This window comes from Toxorhynchites rutilus, chromosome 2 (genome assembly GCF_029784135.1).
Source record: "Toxorhynchites rutilus septentrionalis strain SRP chromosome 2, ASM2978413v1, whole genome shotgun sequence".
Taxonomy (NCBI): Eukaryota; Metazoa; Arthropoda; class Insecta; order Diptera; family Culicidae; genus Toxorhynchites; species Toxorhynchites rutilus.
This window is the reverse complement of record NC_073745.1, coordinates 319,620,325-319,637,221: the sequence shown is the minus strand read 5'-3', so window position 1 is coordinate 319,637,221 and position 16,897 is coordinate 319,620,325. Positions and strand designations below refer to the sequence as shown.

The following is a 16,897-nucleotide window of genomic DNA, read 5'->3' as shown; positions in this document are numbered from 1 at the left end:
CATGATCTTACACAGTAGATCCCAAATAGTACGTTTACAGTGAAAAACTTTTCAATATGATGCATTTGCAACCAATTGAAACAGAATTCTTCGCCTTCGCTCGAAAATCGTGTTTTTGTTACATAGAAATGACTTCCAAATTAATATCGTATATTTTTAGCAACCCAAAAAAATTTGAAGTATTGTCAGATACCTTCTGAAGGTTTTGGCTAAGTAAAATATTGTATGAATATTTCAAGTACAGCAAAAAAGAATATTTGTTGTTGGTGGCAATATAGTTGCCAGTACCCGTTAAAGGGTTAAATGAACTTTCCACGAGAAAGAGTGAATCACTATCCAAATGTCTACTTTTAGGCGAAAACATTGTTATTTTTAGTTTTTTTTTGTGGTTTTGTGATGTTAAGACCAAAGAGATCCTAGATTCGTTCCGTTTACAGCAGTTGAAAAGTATAGAACATATAATATGGGTAGTGAAGGCAAATTGGTCATGGGGGGCAAAGTGGTCATAGGTGAATAACAACTTACAATATTTTGTTTACTGAAGCTGATATACCTCATCACATTCTGCTCTTGAAGAAGATACTTTTGTGGCTTTGAACCTGAATAAATATTCAACTCCAAATAAACCAAGCCCCATTATGCGGAACGTTATGTGTTTATTACTACGTTTTTGAATGCAAGAGAAAATTTGAATTGAGACTCTAGGTGAATAGGCCAAGCTTATTTCATACATGTACCTACTATATCAAATATGATTTGAACAAATTTGGACGAAAAAAACGCATAAATCTATCACACTTAGCTTGATATGTGCGGGTGACCACTTTACCTTCAAGCAAAAAAAAAAAGTTTGATTTTTCACATTTTTTTTCTAATGATGAAAAGTGCACTATTCTGAATTTTTTATAGTAAAAGCCGTTTGCTATCTTGAAGAACAATGAGTTGAACTATAATATTCTTCGAGAAACGGGAATTGAATTTTCGGGAAGTTGCTGCGTATATATGAAATAAATAAATTTATCTGTCTGTCCTGATGCCCTTTATGGACTCAAGAACTACTGAACCGATTCTCATGAAAATTTGTATTTTTGGGTTTTCGAGTACGACGAACATTACTATATTACCAGTTTAACTCTATGACAGAAGAAATGAGGACTATCATTTATTAAAAAAATGGTGTTTGTATGGTTGAATTTATGTATGCTCTGTGAAAAATATTATCCTGTATATGTTGCATAAACTCTGAACCCATAACATAACATGAAATTCGTAGACAATAAATTTTAATTAATTTGAAAATAAATAAAAAATCGTTTATCAATAAAATCAGCGCGAGAGAGTAAGAAATATCGAGACGGGGTTGAGGGTGAGAAAAAAAACTTCATATGTCCTTCGTTGAATTTTATTAAAATTACACTTTACACTGTTATTATTTTCCAACCATTTTTTCTTTTGGTAGCAACAAAACAAAAAGAAAGACAGAAAATAAATATCGAATTTTGTTTGGAGCTTATTTCGGTAAACAATTTCTTAGTTATGTATCGAAGTCTTTAAGATATTCAGCATTTTGTGTATTAAACTGATACACGGTAGCGAGTGGTTTTACGAACGAAACATTGCCTCTTCCGACTACTTTCGGCATGTGCTTGTCATGTAACTGAGCAAATTCGTGATTATTTAAGAGGTCATTTATATGAACTCTTCAGCTAGTTAGCTGCTCGACCCATAAAATAGCAATTGCAGCAAGCAATAAACTGCACACTAATCAGCTACAATACGACAATCGTTATCTCAATTGAACAGAGGTAACAATCGCCGCCCCATTGATTGCGTATGATCAATGTGTTTACCCAACCATCGGCCGGCGTCTTACGCAGCCAACCTCTAGATCTCGAGCAAGTGTCATGCAATGAATTTCTATAAAAAGAAATGGCCTAGAATGTGGCAAACAGCGGTCCTCCAGAGGTCAGAGCATATTCATCATTCGTTTGTTCCTGGGAGCCGAAGAAAAACGCGTCCCACAAGTTCATTATCTAAATTGCCATCAGCCGTTTTGTTTTCTCTTTTATGTTTGCGGCAGCAACAATGGAAATGTTTTATTTGTTTTTTTTTTCTTCTAATTCGCAGTTTCTTTGGTCATTCCCAAGTTAGATTGGTTCGGTCGGATCTCCGGGTAAACTTCTCGCAGACGCCACAGTGAAGGCTCCCCTTTTGGGCCCACCCAAGGCACTGTCCGACGTAATGAAGGAACGGGTCATTTGTTTCTTGTTCCGATGGGACGTATTTGTTCACCGGTTTGCTCGGGTTGGGCCGATGTACCGTAACACTCCTGACAATGATAGTAACTAATTATCGCATTAACCTTGTCTGTCACTTGAACCCGGAATAATGTTCTATTCCTGTTAACAGTGAGGGTAGAAGCTGAATTTCGATTCAATTTCGCTATGATGGCTTCATTCTACATGGATTATCAAATTTTGTGTAAATATTAACAGACTCTATTGTAAATTAGATATAAATATAACTTATTTGAGACTGCAATCAAAAAATCAACTATGTTAATGCCAGCCCGGAGGGCCAACAGTGATAAGGCCACCAATTTAAGCAGATTTATTATTGTAACGATAGTGTGGCCGACTGACTCTCACCAAACTTTATCTGTTCCATTCTCGTTTCAGGAATTAATTACAACGTTGTACATAGGATTTCTGGGCCTTATTTTTGCCTCGTTTTTAGTGTATTTAATGGAGAAGGAAGTGGAGAACACAAAATTCAACAACTTTGCTCAAGCCTTATGGTGGGGTGTGGTGAGTACGGGATTTAGCTACGGAAACCAGAAATTCCAGCGGCAGCAGCGCAGATCGAATGGGGTGCGAGAGCAATTAAATTATCCACCAGTGGGAAGAAAGATTGGCCCCCAAAACGTGCGTGCCTGTTCCTCACATGGCGGCGAAAGTCGGTCCCTAATCAGGAATGAAAAATTCCCCCGACTGAAGCAAAGCAATCAACCGAATTATCCCGCACCCCACTCACGCGCATACGAACCTGTCCTGAGTGCAGATTAGAATTTCAATGTTTAATGTCTTCCAAATTTACCTTTACCTTCTCTCTTTTTTTTTCATCTCGCCTGCCAACCTGTGTGCTCATACGTGGAAATACCATAATGTATGTTGAAAATCCGTCGGAATTAATCGACACCTTTGCTCTGTGGCGAACCTCCACGCACCTTCGCATCATCCGTCTGGATCCGAATTCCGAACGCCAGATAACGCTGTGTACGGTCGGATACGGCGATATGGTCCCGGAAACGTGGCAAGGAAAAATCATTGCATCGTTTTGCGCCTTACTCGGAATCTCGTTCTTCGCCCTGCCGGCGGTAAGTGATTATTTATTAACTTTATTATTAGTTTCTGGCAATGAGCGGAGGGGGGAAATGATGCGCTTAGCAATACCCGGGATACGTGCTCAGGTTAATGCTGGGGCCACTGGTTTGATGACGGGGTTGAACCGTTTGCGTCGCCAGTCGATGGGTTCTTATCGCGGGTTGCAACGAAAACTGCAGCATAGGGATGGACTATTAAATGTCCACACCAGGAATCGTAACTATTGCTCACAATTAGAGCAATGCGTTGGGATCAGACTCAATTTCTAATGAGTTTGATATTTCATAGCATTTTCCAAGCTTCAATTGAATTACTAGTTACACAATCTCAAACTCTGTAGCAGGTATGTTCGTATCTTCGGCTCCGTGCGTATCAAATTTATACACGGTCGCAAGTGATTCTATTGGCGATCTAACGCAAAACGTAAACGATCGGTGAGACATTTGGATTTTGTTTTTGAACTAAGAAAATGATGATAATGTATCCTAAAACTCAAAAACAAATCACGTAAATTTTAATTCCGGTATTTCCAAGGTAGTTCTCACACGCAGGAACCATGCATTTTTCAACTTTTTTTTTATTGTGCTCTCGAATTGCCTTTTTTGATTCAACCATTGCCAACATTTATACAGTTTTCACTAATGAAAGAGGTAAGAAAATAACATGTTATATATAAAATTGCGCAGAATTAAATTTCTCCCAATACCATCGCACTCAAATAATCTTTTATGATTATAACATTGTAATTTATGGAAAGAACTACAAACCTTCCATAAGCTCACATGGCAAAATTTGAAACCATCATCATTTTCACCGCAGCGCCGCCTAGGTGTAGATTTGTACGTTAGATTGCCAATAGACATAGTCTTGAATACGTTAATCCAAATGACATTGATTATTTTGACTACTATTCTTTCTCCTCTGGCTTGTCATGAACACTACATTTGCACTCACCAATCAGCTAACATATCGCGCAATAAAATTAATAAATGCAGCCAACAATAAGTCGCAATACAATGCGTAAACCATTGTCTCAATTGAACAGACGTAACAATCGCCAGCTTGTTGATTGTGTATGATCACTGTATTTACCCAGCCAACCGGCAGTTCTCTTTTACGCAGGCGAATTCAAAACCACAGCAAGAAGTGCAAAAACCCCTACATACCAACATACCAACTTTCATGTCGATCGGTTCAGTAGTTTCCGAGTCCATAAGAATCAGACAGACAAAAATCCATTTATATATATATATATAAATAAATAAATATATGTATATATATATATATATATATATATATATATATATATATATATATATATATATATATATATATATATATATATATATATATATATATATATATATATATATATATATATATATATATATATATATATATATATATATTTATATATATCTTAATTTAAAGCTTCATTTTACCGCTACATATGAAGAAACGATAAAAGAGCGTAATCAGTAGCTACAAGCTGTTGAGAGAATAATTTCATTTATACTGAATTCTGTTTTATAATTTATATTTCACTCACTTAAACCTACCGGTAAACTAAATATGAGCGAATATAATCTATAAATGGAATGTTGTCTGTCTGTCTTTCTGTCTTTCTGTCTTTTTGTCTTTTTGTCTTTCTGTCTTTCTGTCTTTCTGTCTTTCTGTCTTTCTGTCTTTCTGTCTTTCTGTCTTTCTGTCTTTCTGTCTTTCTGTCTTTCTGTCTTTCTGTCTTTCTGTCTTTCTGTCTTTCTGTCTTTCTGTCTTTCTGTCTTTCTGTCTTTCTGTCTTTCTGTCTTTCTGTCTTTCTGTCTTTCTGTCTTTCTGTCTTTCTGTCTTTCTGTCTTTCTGTCTTTCTGTCTTTCTGTCTTTCTGTCTTTCTGTCTTTCTGTCTTTCTGTCTTTCTATCTTTCTGTCTTTCTGTCTTTCTGTCTTTCTGTCTTTTTGTCTTTCTGTCTTTCTGTCTTTCTGTCTTTCTGTCTTTCTGTCTTTCTGTCTTTCTGTCTTTCTGTCTTTCTGTCTTTCTGTCTTTCTGTCTTTCTGTCTTTCTGTCTTTCTGTCTTTCTGTCTTTCTGTCTTTCTGTCTTTCTGTCTTTCTGTCTTTCTGTCTTTCGGTCTTTCTCGAAAACAGCTGAACCGATCGACATTAAAATTGGTATGTAGGGGTTTTTGGGGTAGGGGAAGGTTCTTATGATAGTTCGAAACTCCTCCCCCCTCTCAAAGGGGGGGCTGCCATGCAAATGAAACACAAATTTCTGCATTACTCGAAAACTAATCAAGAAAATGGAGCCAAATTTAGCATATAAAGGTTTTAGGGGGTAAGAAACGTTTCTATTATAAGTAGACACTCCTCCCCCCTCTCCAAAGAGGGGCTACCATACAAATGAAACACAAATTTCTGCATAACTCTAGAACTAATCAAGAAAATGGAAACCAACTTGGCATATAGAGATTTTAGGGATCGATAAACGATTCTATGGTGGTTCGACACTCCTCCCCCCTCTCTAAGGGGAGGCTGCCATATAAATGAAACACAAATTTCTGCATTGAAAATTTTCGGAAAACTCTGAAGAAAATTGGAAATTTTGCGAAATTTCAATTCTCATATGTTCTACAATTTCATAGTGACAAGCGTTATAAATTAATTTTAATGTGATAAAACTCACTCCTATAGCTTCTTCTATCTATATAAATAAAAATGGATCGCCGAATGTGTTGATAAGAGCAAAACTCGAGGAAGGAATTGTCCGATTTAGGGCTGTCTTTATTCTGTCATATTTTCTGTATCAAACATTTATTCGATGTAACGGAGAACATGTTATATGCAAGCGGTTGGAAAATGTTGAACGAGAATTATGTCTGAAAATAATCCCCTAATAATAATATTCTAATGACAAGGAATTTTATAGTAAAAGGTAATTTGAAAGGGTGGATTAGAAGATCAATCAATGAACAGTTCTGCGATTGGACCCATGAACGTGCGCTTAGTAAGAAAACTTGAATGTGATAACGAAAAATAAATTTTGGGCGGGACGAAGCTTGCCGGATCAGCTAGTTCACTAATATAATAATGATGAATTCTCTCATCATACGATCAGTTCATTTCTCACCTATTCTCACCAATCACCTATCATCTGTTTTATCATTGTTTTATTTTATTTTTTATCTTCATAAAAAATAAAATATTATAGAAATAATTCATATTTTTTTTTTGGAGCATGGTAGTGATCAATATCTCGTAAAGTATTGTACAAATAACTCCAGATTTTTGCTTAAAGTTTACATTTTGCGTTGAACAAAAAAAAAGTTTGGTCCCTTCAGTTGTGAATTACACGATACACTGAATTCCTTTTTTTTACGCGATTGCTGCTTGCACGCAAAAAAAAGCGTAGTTTTGAGAGAATCACGTACAAAATCATGGAAAAAAAATCCAGTGTTTATTACGTAGGCGAAAATGCAAACAAATTGACTGAATGGTGTTTATGGTCCCTATACTACAGATTTCGACCAGCAGAAGTCGTTTGGGTGATGAACTTGACCCATTTCATAAATGGATGGAGACTAAGAATGAAAATTTGTTCGTCAAAGTGTGATTAAGCAACTCAAACGGTGGCCAAACCAAGAACTGCGGCTAGTAAAATTCTGCTGTACATTTGATGTGCCTCTTTTATTATTATTGGTTGAGTACGAAAAAAATTAGACAAACGAATAAAGCTGTCATTTATTTATATTACGATATATGCTCCAGTAAAAGTTATATTCACTACGTTTATCACTATTTACGCTTATCCGGATCTGTTTACCGTCATCTTACTATCCATAATACCTTTTAGAAAGTACTAAAGTTTATTAGATCAAGCTTGGTATAAACTCTCAGCGGTTTGTGAAAATTGTAATGCGATAGAGAACTTTCATAACTTGATATATAAATAATAAATATCCTCCTGATAAGAAAGGTCCATATATACCAGTTTTTTGACAAATATTGCCACCTCAATCTGTACAATCTGCCAACATCGACGGCCGCGCGGAATATTCACGGCCAGAAGGTTATGCTGTCTATTTAGTGTGACCAGCTGGATGTTGAGTACTAAGAGCTACTAAAACCGAATGAAACCATTACGGGGGACCTCTACCGGCGACCGACAAACTGTCTTCGGAAGACTTATTAATACAAACATTTTGCGATGCAGAACTTGTTAATATCTCAACTGAAAGAGCATGCTTTTTGGGAAGAAATATCAATAACTTCGAGTAAAGTTGAGATATTGACAAGTTCTGCATCGCAAAATGTTTGTATTAGAAAGTTCTAAAAGTCTTCCGAAGACAGTGTGTATGTAGAATTTGAAATATAAAAGATAGAGCAAAAAAATAGTTTTTTTTTCATGGTAACCCTAACGTAACTTAGAAAAAAGGCGCTATATCGGTTATTTCAAGAGACAGAGAAAAAAATTTGTTCTACAAAGATGCCTCAGATAACTGGGACTACAACATTGTCGAACTACGTTAACATATATCTATAAAGATAAGAAAGTTATATTTTTTATTTCATCGACAAGTTTGGTCACCCTATTTTTAATAACATAAAAATGAGCGCACTATTATATGTTACAACTTTGTCTCAAGACAGTTTTTGTCTGGAGAATAACTGTCGAGCTCTAAATGCTCATTTCCACTTAAATACATCTCCTGGACCATTGTGCATTGTTAACACTCTGTAACTCACAACTGAATGAAACAAACAAAAAACAGCAAAAGAATTTTTGTTAGTGTAAAATGTCACCTGCACAACGAGCATAAACTTGAAATTGTATGATTGAAATTGTATATTACGCAAGATTACTTTTTCCTCAACCTAATACATTAAGTCTCTTTGAGCGAGCGTCATATTAAGAGAAGACATAAAACCCAATATATTTTCTAGTATTAGTTCTCAAAAAAATACAAAAAGAATGTAATTGGGTCAACAAAACATAACATTTCATTATGTGGGATATCATGTTTCATGTGTGACATTTTCAACTAGATGGTCCAGCTTTATCAAATCATTCATCAACCAAACCGCAAACCAAACTGACTTTAATGAAGCAAACAAAGTTTAAACTATATTTGCTTTACCGCAGTTCATCTGTGATATGTCATCCGTGATCCGCTCGACACTCGACAACGAGCAAATTTTTCCCGGGCATCCCAACGCACAACGACCGACCGAACGACCCCAAAGCGGGAGGGAAACGCATTCCGGAAATTACTCGAACAATCAACTTTTATCCGTTGAATTAAGATGCAAATGAACGGTGGCTTTCGAGCGAAAATGAAAATGAGTCTAACTAAACGAACGCTCCATAAATCTTGCCTCCGGTTGCCACCTTCGTCTCTCCTGCGTTCGCTCGATGGATGGAGGGGGGGGGAAGGATAATTCACAGCTACACCACAATGAAGTGGATTAATAACGAGTGTGGCTTTTGGAGTGATTTTAATTACCCGAAACAGTTCAGCAGATGGGATCGTAAATATTTTTTTTCGGTGCAAATTCTTGTCCGTCCAACACAAATGCACCGTAATTAATTTCTCGGGCGAGAAAAGTCATGACCCGCTCTGGGGGCTGCATAGTAATAATGGCAATGGTCGCGGGACCTATCAACTGCGGTGATGGTGGTCCGACTGTGTATTTACGACGACCATGGAAACGTGGCCACGTCGGAGGGGGGGGGGAAGGATTTTTTCCGAATCATCTCGTGGAATGTGGGATCATGAAAACCCCTTTTGGAAGAATAATTTTACGATGCGAACGTGCCTCTTGAAGTCCTTTTTTAATATTTCTTTAAAACAGCACAACCCACACCATGTTAGCGCATGTTTGCTCTCCGAATGTGGCTTGCTTGTTCCGGAGTAGTATACCGAAAGCGCTTCAATTTTATGATTTTGCAACAGCGCCGGGGTTGGTATGGGAACGGATCGTTGGATTCTTTGCAGCACAAAAGCCAACTTCACATACTCTCGGGAATATAAAACGTTCAAATGCATCGTGCGTTATTTTCTTCTTTTTTTGCGTGATAAACCCACTCCTTTGCGAGTGCACAGAGAACTTTCTAACTCGAAAGACGTAATCAGCTTTGGGATGGCAGCATAAAAATTTGACCTGGAGTAAGGAAAAGCTTAAAAAACACTGAGCAACTGACAAATAAATTCTTGATCCTTCCAGTATAGCCGACCCTGCCACAGGATGCAGTGAATTTACACGTGTGATAAGAGAAATCCTATTCAATTACAGTTCTATTTTTCATACAGTAACTGATGTGACCAAAACTAATCCCACATTTCTTTCGATTCCTGCAGGGTATCCTCGGTAGCGGTTTCGCCTTGAAAGTACAACAACAGCAGCGGCAAAAGCACATGATTCGCCGCCGTCAGCCCGCTGCGACGCTGATCCAATCGCTCTGGAGATGTTACGCAGCGGACGAACACTCGCTCTCGGAAGCGACGTGGAAAATTCACCAAGTACCTCTACCCAGCCCGCCACCATCGTAAGTACTGCACTTCCTAGTTATGCATGCTTCAATTACTCTTTTTCCTGTTTTTTGTACTATTTTACCGCTATACCAAATGTACTCTCCTCCTCATTCCTCCCTTTAATCGTTCGATATGGAACATGTTATGTATCATCTTCTCTGTACACTGATTTTGTTTGTGTTCTTCGTTTCTCCTTGATAATACCCCAACCTGTTCATTACTCGAGCTATCCTAGCAGAAACTTTTCCGCCCATCTTCCGTTCAGCGATATCACACTCACACAAACATCCACAAAGAAAACAAACAACAAATGAGTTTAGGATTTTCTTTGTATGTACATATTTTCCCCATGTTTCCATCCCTTTTTCCGTTGAACATCCGACCCAATCACATCCGAACAAATAATACACACCCACACCCACTCACACATATAACAGCTCTCTAAGAAACGTGAAAGTGTTCCCACAAGAACCCTCCCCGTTTGGAATCTAATCCAAGCTGAGGCCCAAAGTGTCTACCGGTTTACCGCCGAGAAGAACATCCCAAAACTCCATCAGGGAGCAAAGCAAACAAGACTAGTTGAATTTCAACAGCGAATATTCCACACAGTCACACGCGATGAGTGACACGGTGTCAACTTGTGGTGAAGTTTTCACCCCCCAGCGTGGAATGTTTTTCTAATATGAGGAAGGGTTGGAATGTTGTCTGGTCATAAGACGAAATACATCAACCGTTTGTACGAAATTTGGAGCAAATACATAGGTCGGGAATGGATTTGATCGAACAAGACACTGTGTTGAACTTAAAATATGTTCCGGACATAATGGAAGTACAAAACAAAAATTAAGCTCGAATGTTCTATCCCAATCAAGCTATCTTCGAAATCCATAATAAAAATTGGCGCGTTTCTGAGAAAAATAAAAATTAAAAAATGACAAAATGACAAAATGACAAAATGACAAAATGACAAAATGACAAAATGACAAAATGACAAAATGACAAAATGACAAAATGACAAAATGACAAAATGACAAAATGACAAAATGACAAAATGACAAAATGACAAAATGACAAAATGACAAAATGACAAAATGACAAAATGACAAAATGACAAAATGACAAAATGACAAAATGACAAAATGACAAAATGACAAAATGACAAAATGACAAAATGACAAAATGACAAAATGACAAAATGACAAAATGACAAAATGACAAAATGACAAAATGACAAAATGACAAAATGACAAAATGACAAAATGACAAAATGACAAAATGACAAAATGACAAAATGACAAAATGACAAAATGACAAAATGACAAAAAAATGACAAAATGACAAAATGACAAAATGACAAAATGACAAAATGACAAAATGACAAAATGACAAAATGACAAAATGACAAAATGACAAAATGACAAAATGACAAAATGACAAAATGACAAAATGACAAAATGACAAAATGACAAAATGACAAAATGACAAAATGACAAAATGACAAAATGACAAAATGACAAAATGACAAAATGACAAAATGACAAAATGACAAAATGACAAAATGACAAAATGACAAAATGACAAAATGACAAAATGACAAAATGACAAAATGACAAAATGACAAAATGACAAAATGACAAAATGACAAAATGACAAAATGACAAAATGACAAAATGACAAAATGACAAAATGACAAAATGACAAAATGACAAAATGACAAAATGACAAAATGACAAAATGACAAAATGACAAAATGACAAAATGACAAAATGACAAAATGACAAAATGACAAAATGACAAAATGACAAAATGACAAAATGACAAAATGACAAAATGACAAAATGACAAAATGACAAAATGACAAAATGACAAAATGACAAAATGACAAAATGACAAAATGACAAAATGACAAAATGACAAAATGACAAAATGACAAAATGACAAAATGACAAAATGACAAAATGACAAAATGACAAAATGACAAAATGACAAAATGACAAAATGACAAAATGACAAAATGACAAAATGACAAAATGACAAAATGACAAAATGACAAAATGACAAAATGACAAAATGACAAAATGACAAAATGACAAAATGACAAAATGACAAAATGACAAAATGACAAAATGACAAAATGACAAAATGACAAAATGACAAAATGACAAAATGACAAAATGACAAAATGACAAAATGACAAAATGACAAAATGACAAAATGACAAAATGACAAAATGACAAAATGACAAAATGACAAAATGACAAAATGACAAAATGACAAAATGACAAAATGACAAAATGACAAAATGACAAAATGACAAAATGACAAAATGACAAAATGACAAAATGACAAAATGACAAAAAAATGACAAAATGACAAAATGACAAAATGACAAAATGACAAAATGACAAAATGACAAAATGACAAAATGACAAAATGACAAAATGACAAAATGACAAAATGACAAAATGACAAAATGACAAAATGACAAAATGACAAAATGACAAAATGACAAAATGACAAAATGACAAAATGACAAAATGACAAAATGACAAAATGACAAAATGACAAAATGACAAAATGACAAAATGACAAAATGACAAAATGACAAAATGACAAAATGACAAAATGACAAAATGACAAAATGACAAAATGACAAAATGACAAAATGACAAAATGACAAAATGACAAAATGACAAAATGACAAAATGACAAAATGACAAAATGACAAAATGACAAAATGACAAAATGACAAAATGACAAAATGACAAAATGACAAAATGACAAAATGACAAAATGACAAAATGACAAAATGACAAAATGACAAAATGACAAAATGACAAAATGACAAAATGACAAAATGACAAAATGACAAAATGACAAAATGACAAAATGACAAAATGACAAAATGACAAAATGACAAAATGACAAAATGACAAAATGACAAAATGACAAAATGACAAAATGACAAAATGACAAAATGACAAATGATACTAAATTTCTGAATTACTAAACTACTAAATTACATTTTTTTTATTTTATATTACTGTCAAGCTATTTTAATCTCTGACTTTTCAATTTTCAAGCTTCAATTAAGGTAACACATTTATAGGGACGAATTTTCATCCCTTGACAGTCCCTACAATATATGGTTCGTAAAAATCAATTGAAATTAATGAAAGTGCGATTGCATATTTTCAGAACATTAATTCATCACATTTTGTTTGACCTTCTGGACATCCGATAGGTCTGTTCACGCTCTACTCGGGACAAAACCTGCAGCGTTCGTAAATTCTATATTTTAATTTAGATCTCAAATCTTTGTTTCGTTCTCCATATATACTCTACTGCTGCTTGCAATAGGCTGCTACGAACACAAAGTTTGCGACTATCCACAATTGTGCATCACGAAATGGTAACAAATTACATAAAACCTTCTTCAGTTGGATATGCCATGTCCTGAAATTGGATATACTGTATTTTTACTGAATTTACTGTTTCTTGTCCGGTTTTTTGGATGACAGTGTGTGTGTGCTGGAGTTCACTATTAGTGAAGAAATAAACCGTGCCCAATGAGGGATTCTGAAACTCTATCCAAAATCATTATCTACATCAAACAATATTTACATTCTGCCATTTCCATTGGCCGAAAAGAAAAGGCTGTCAATAATGATACTAAAGGGTGTGTCACATCAAATTGCATCACGGAAAAAATGCTGTAGAAATTCGCCCAGTAGACCGATCCTTTTGAAAATTTTAGACAGTAAAATAAAAACTATTAAACAACTTTTGGCATTTTCTTTTTATTCATACTTCGAGCCAAAGCCCGTATGCTCGCACCTTCCTCTTTACCCCGTCCATAAGGTTCTGTACAACGTCAGGTTGTAGTTTTTTTTTAAAAGAAATCCAGGCCCGGCAGCTGACGAAAGTCCGCTTTGACGTACGTTTCGTCGTCCATTACCAGGCAATGCGGCTTCGTCAGCATTTCGGTGTACAGCTTCCGGGCTCGCGTCTTCCCCACCATGTTTTGCCTTTCGTCGCGGTTAGGAGCCTTTTGAACCTTGTATGTACGCAGGCCCTCCCGCTGCTTGGTCCGCTGGACGAATGAACTTGACAAATTCAGCTTATTGGCGACATCCCGGACCGAACTTCTCGGATCACGTCTAAACTGCTTAACTACGCGCTTGTGATGTGTTCTCGAAGTATCGGTTTAGTACTCTGCTGACCGTGGATTGGACAATTCCCAGCATCTTGCCGATGTTCCGATGTGACAACTCCGGATTCTCGAAATGAGTGCGCAGGATTAATTCACGACGCTCTTTTTCGTTCGACAACATTTTTCCAAATTTACGAAAAATTGACAGTGAAGCATGGCCAACGTGATCTATACACTCTTATCTGATTATAATCGAAAGCTGAAGATATAATTCCTAAAAATTAAATTTCTACAGCGTTTTTTCCGTGATGCAATTTGATGTGACACACCCTTTATTATTCAGTATATAAAATCATCCATTTTGTGATCCATTGAATTAAGAAAGATTAAAAATGCAAAGAAGCTATCGAAGCTGTACCTTTTTTGGCGTTAGTAAAAAATGAATGCAATATTTTAACGTGGGACTACGTCTAACCGAAGTATATGGGGGTAAAATAAAAACCTAAACACAGAACATGCAGGAAAAAAATGAAAGATTCGGAATATGAGCATTCGGAACATTCGGAGTCAAACATTTCTTACTGGATCGGAAAGATGCTTGCATCAATTGATAGGGTATATTTCTATGCTTCTATCGCAATTAATAAAATGTTATTTTTCAATAGATAAACAATTGAATAACTGTAAAATGTAAAGCGTTATCTAAACGCCCTTACTGCCTCGTTTTGATTGGCCTGATTTACGGTTTCCCCAACACAGCCATCAAAACCAAGCAGCCTTGGTGCAATCGGCATTGCAAATACATGGAAGTATGGGGATTTTTGTTCTCACCGAAATGTGTTCTCTAACCCAGACTTCAGAACCAAGGTGTCTGAGGAAATTAGCATTGCAAATTCACGCAGGTCGGGGGTATTTTTGTTCCGACTGAAATGTGTTTGCCTAACACAGACTTTAAAACCAAGATGTCATCATACCAAACGTGAAAGGACTGTCATTAAATTTACCTTTAACAAAGAACATAACCTATCACAATGTATGAATTGACCTTATATAGAATTAAACAATCTTTTTACTCACAAAGCAAAAATATTGGATTCAACTGAATTCGGAAATTGTTTCATTCAATCAATACAAACAAATGAAGCTATGGTCCCACGTCAACCTTGCGGTTATATCGTAGATATAACCCACGCATTTTTTTTTTTTCATTCGACTTGACTATTGACAATTTTGAATAATTTCCATTTGGTCGGTGTTAAGTCAGAACGGACCACGTAACATTTTTATGATATCGAGAAAATTGAGCATTCGAAGCAATTTCGATACGTTATTACACGGGTGATTTTCCAATTCTGATTAATGTGGTATGTAGCTTACGAAAGTGCTCCCGTAGGTGTTTATTGTTTATGAATAGAGGCACAGTAATGACTATTCATCTATTTATTCTACAAGTAAAATTTACAATTTATGAGCGTGACACCAATACCAACGTAAACATACTCACGTTTCTTCAGAAAATCTTCAAAATTTTTTACATCAAGATCAGCATCAGCGAATCGCTGCACGTAGCTCTCCAAACATAAGTTACCCAACATTATCAACCATAACATTCTTGTCTCATTGTGAAGTTCGCAAAATTGGGTACTTTCTGATTGAAAAGTGCAATTGACGTTATTTTTAGCGGTAGAACAAAGTTTAGAAACGAAAGCCATCTCGTTGCGTTGCGTTAAACGTTTTTATAAATCAAGGTATCTATGTATGCACTATAATAAAATAATATTTAAAATTGAATTTTAAAAAATCTTTAAATTATGTACCTTTGCTGAAAATCTGTAATTCTGTACATACAAATTCTGTATTCGAAATACGGCGAAAAATCTGTAAAAAACGGAATATTATGTGTATGTGGCAACCCTGCATGGAATAAATGTATAGTTTTTCATGTAGAATCGTATGAAGATTACATTTTTATACCACTTTTCTGAAATGGTCACCATTTCACAAAGTATTGAAATTTCATAAATTTGAAAAAATATATATCTCCACTTTAATGAGTCCGACAAGGCACCACTATAGTCAAACTTTATGAAATTGAAAGAGTTCTCTGATAAACATATATGAAAAAAACGAAAGAGAAAGTTCTTAATAATAAATTCAATTTTTGAGTAAGACATTTTAACGGTGTTAAAATGTCTTACTAAATGTCTTGTATTTAGAAGGTTATTTTCCCATTGATTTGAAAAATGTTTGAATGCTTTAAAAAATAAGTCGTGATGAAAATTGGTCCGGTGACAACGAAAATTATAGATAGATAGAATTATAGATAGAGTTCAAATCAGAGAAGTTTGAGGTATTGGTCGATTATTCTAGTATATATTTCATCCGCGTATTACGAAAATCGCGGATAACGCAATAAAAGGCTAAAATTTAGGCGCAAACACAAAAAAAAAATTTATGCATTAATACTATGTTTCACCAATACAGAAATCATTAAACTATCCATCAAACTATCCAAAACAAAACAACAAGGCCCTACCGCTCACTGGCAAATTCCAGGAAGTTCTGTAGAACTACAAGTGAACTCGCTATTATCCGTTCGCAGATAATCGAGGTTCTACTATATTAGGTTGGTGGAAAAGAAATCCATTATTTTTACCTGAAATCCAAAACATTATTTAATATGCTTCGGATAGTCCGTTTTGGGTCAAATATGCACCATTTTGTTGGAAAGTTTGTTGCCAATTTAAGAGTAGTTTCATCATGTCTATCTCATAGAAGTCTTATTGGCGAAAAACTCTAGCAATCGATTTTTACAATCTTCTCTTGATCCCAATTTCTT

General features: G+C 35.4%; 1 protein-coding gene across 27 annotated transcripts in view; it reads left to right on the top strand.

The window, feature by feature from the left end:
- The window catches only part of LOC129771300 (potassium voltage-gated channel subfamily KQT member 1), a 1,095,885-nt gene that overhangs the window by 821,298 nt on the left and 257,690 nt on the right, over nucleotides 1-16,897 (top strand). For all 27 annotated transcript variants that reach the window (XR_008742331.1, XM_055774795.1, XM_055774796.1 and 24 more), the window contains 3 exons: nucleotides 2,679-2,807; nucleotides 3,266-3,376; nucleotides 9,732-9,919. Coding sequence is in view for 26 of the 27 variants with exons in the window: in XM_055774795.1 (XP_055630770.1) it covers nucleotides 2,679-2,807; nucleotides 3,266-3,376; nucleotides 9,732-9,919 (428 nt within the window). In the remaining variant the exon portion in view is untranslated. The remainder of the gene's footprint in view (nucleotides 1-2,678; nucleotides 2,808-3,265; nucleotides 3,377-9,731; nucleotides 9,920-16,897) is intronic.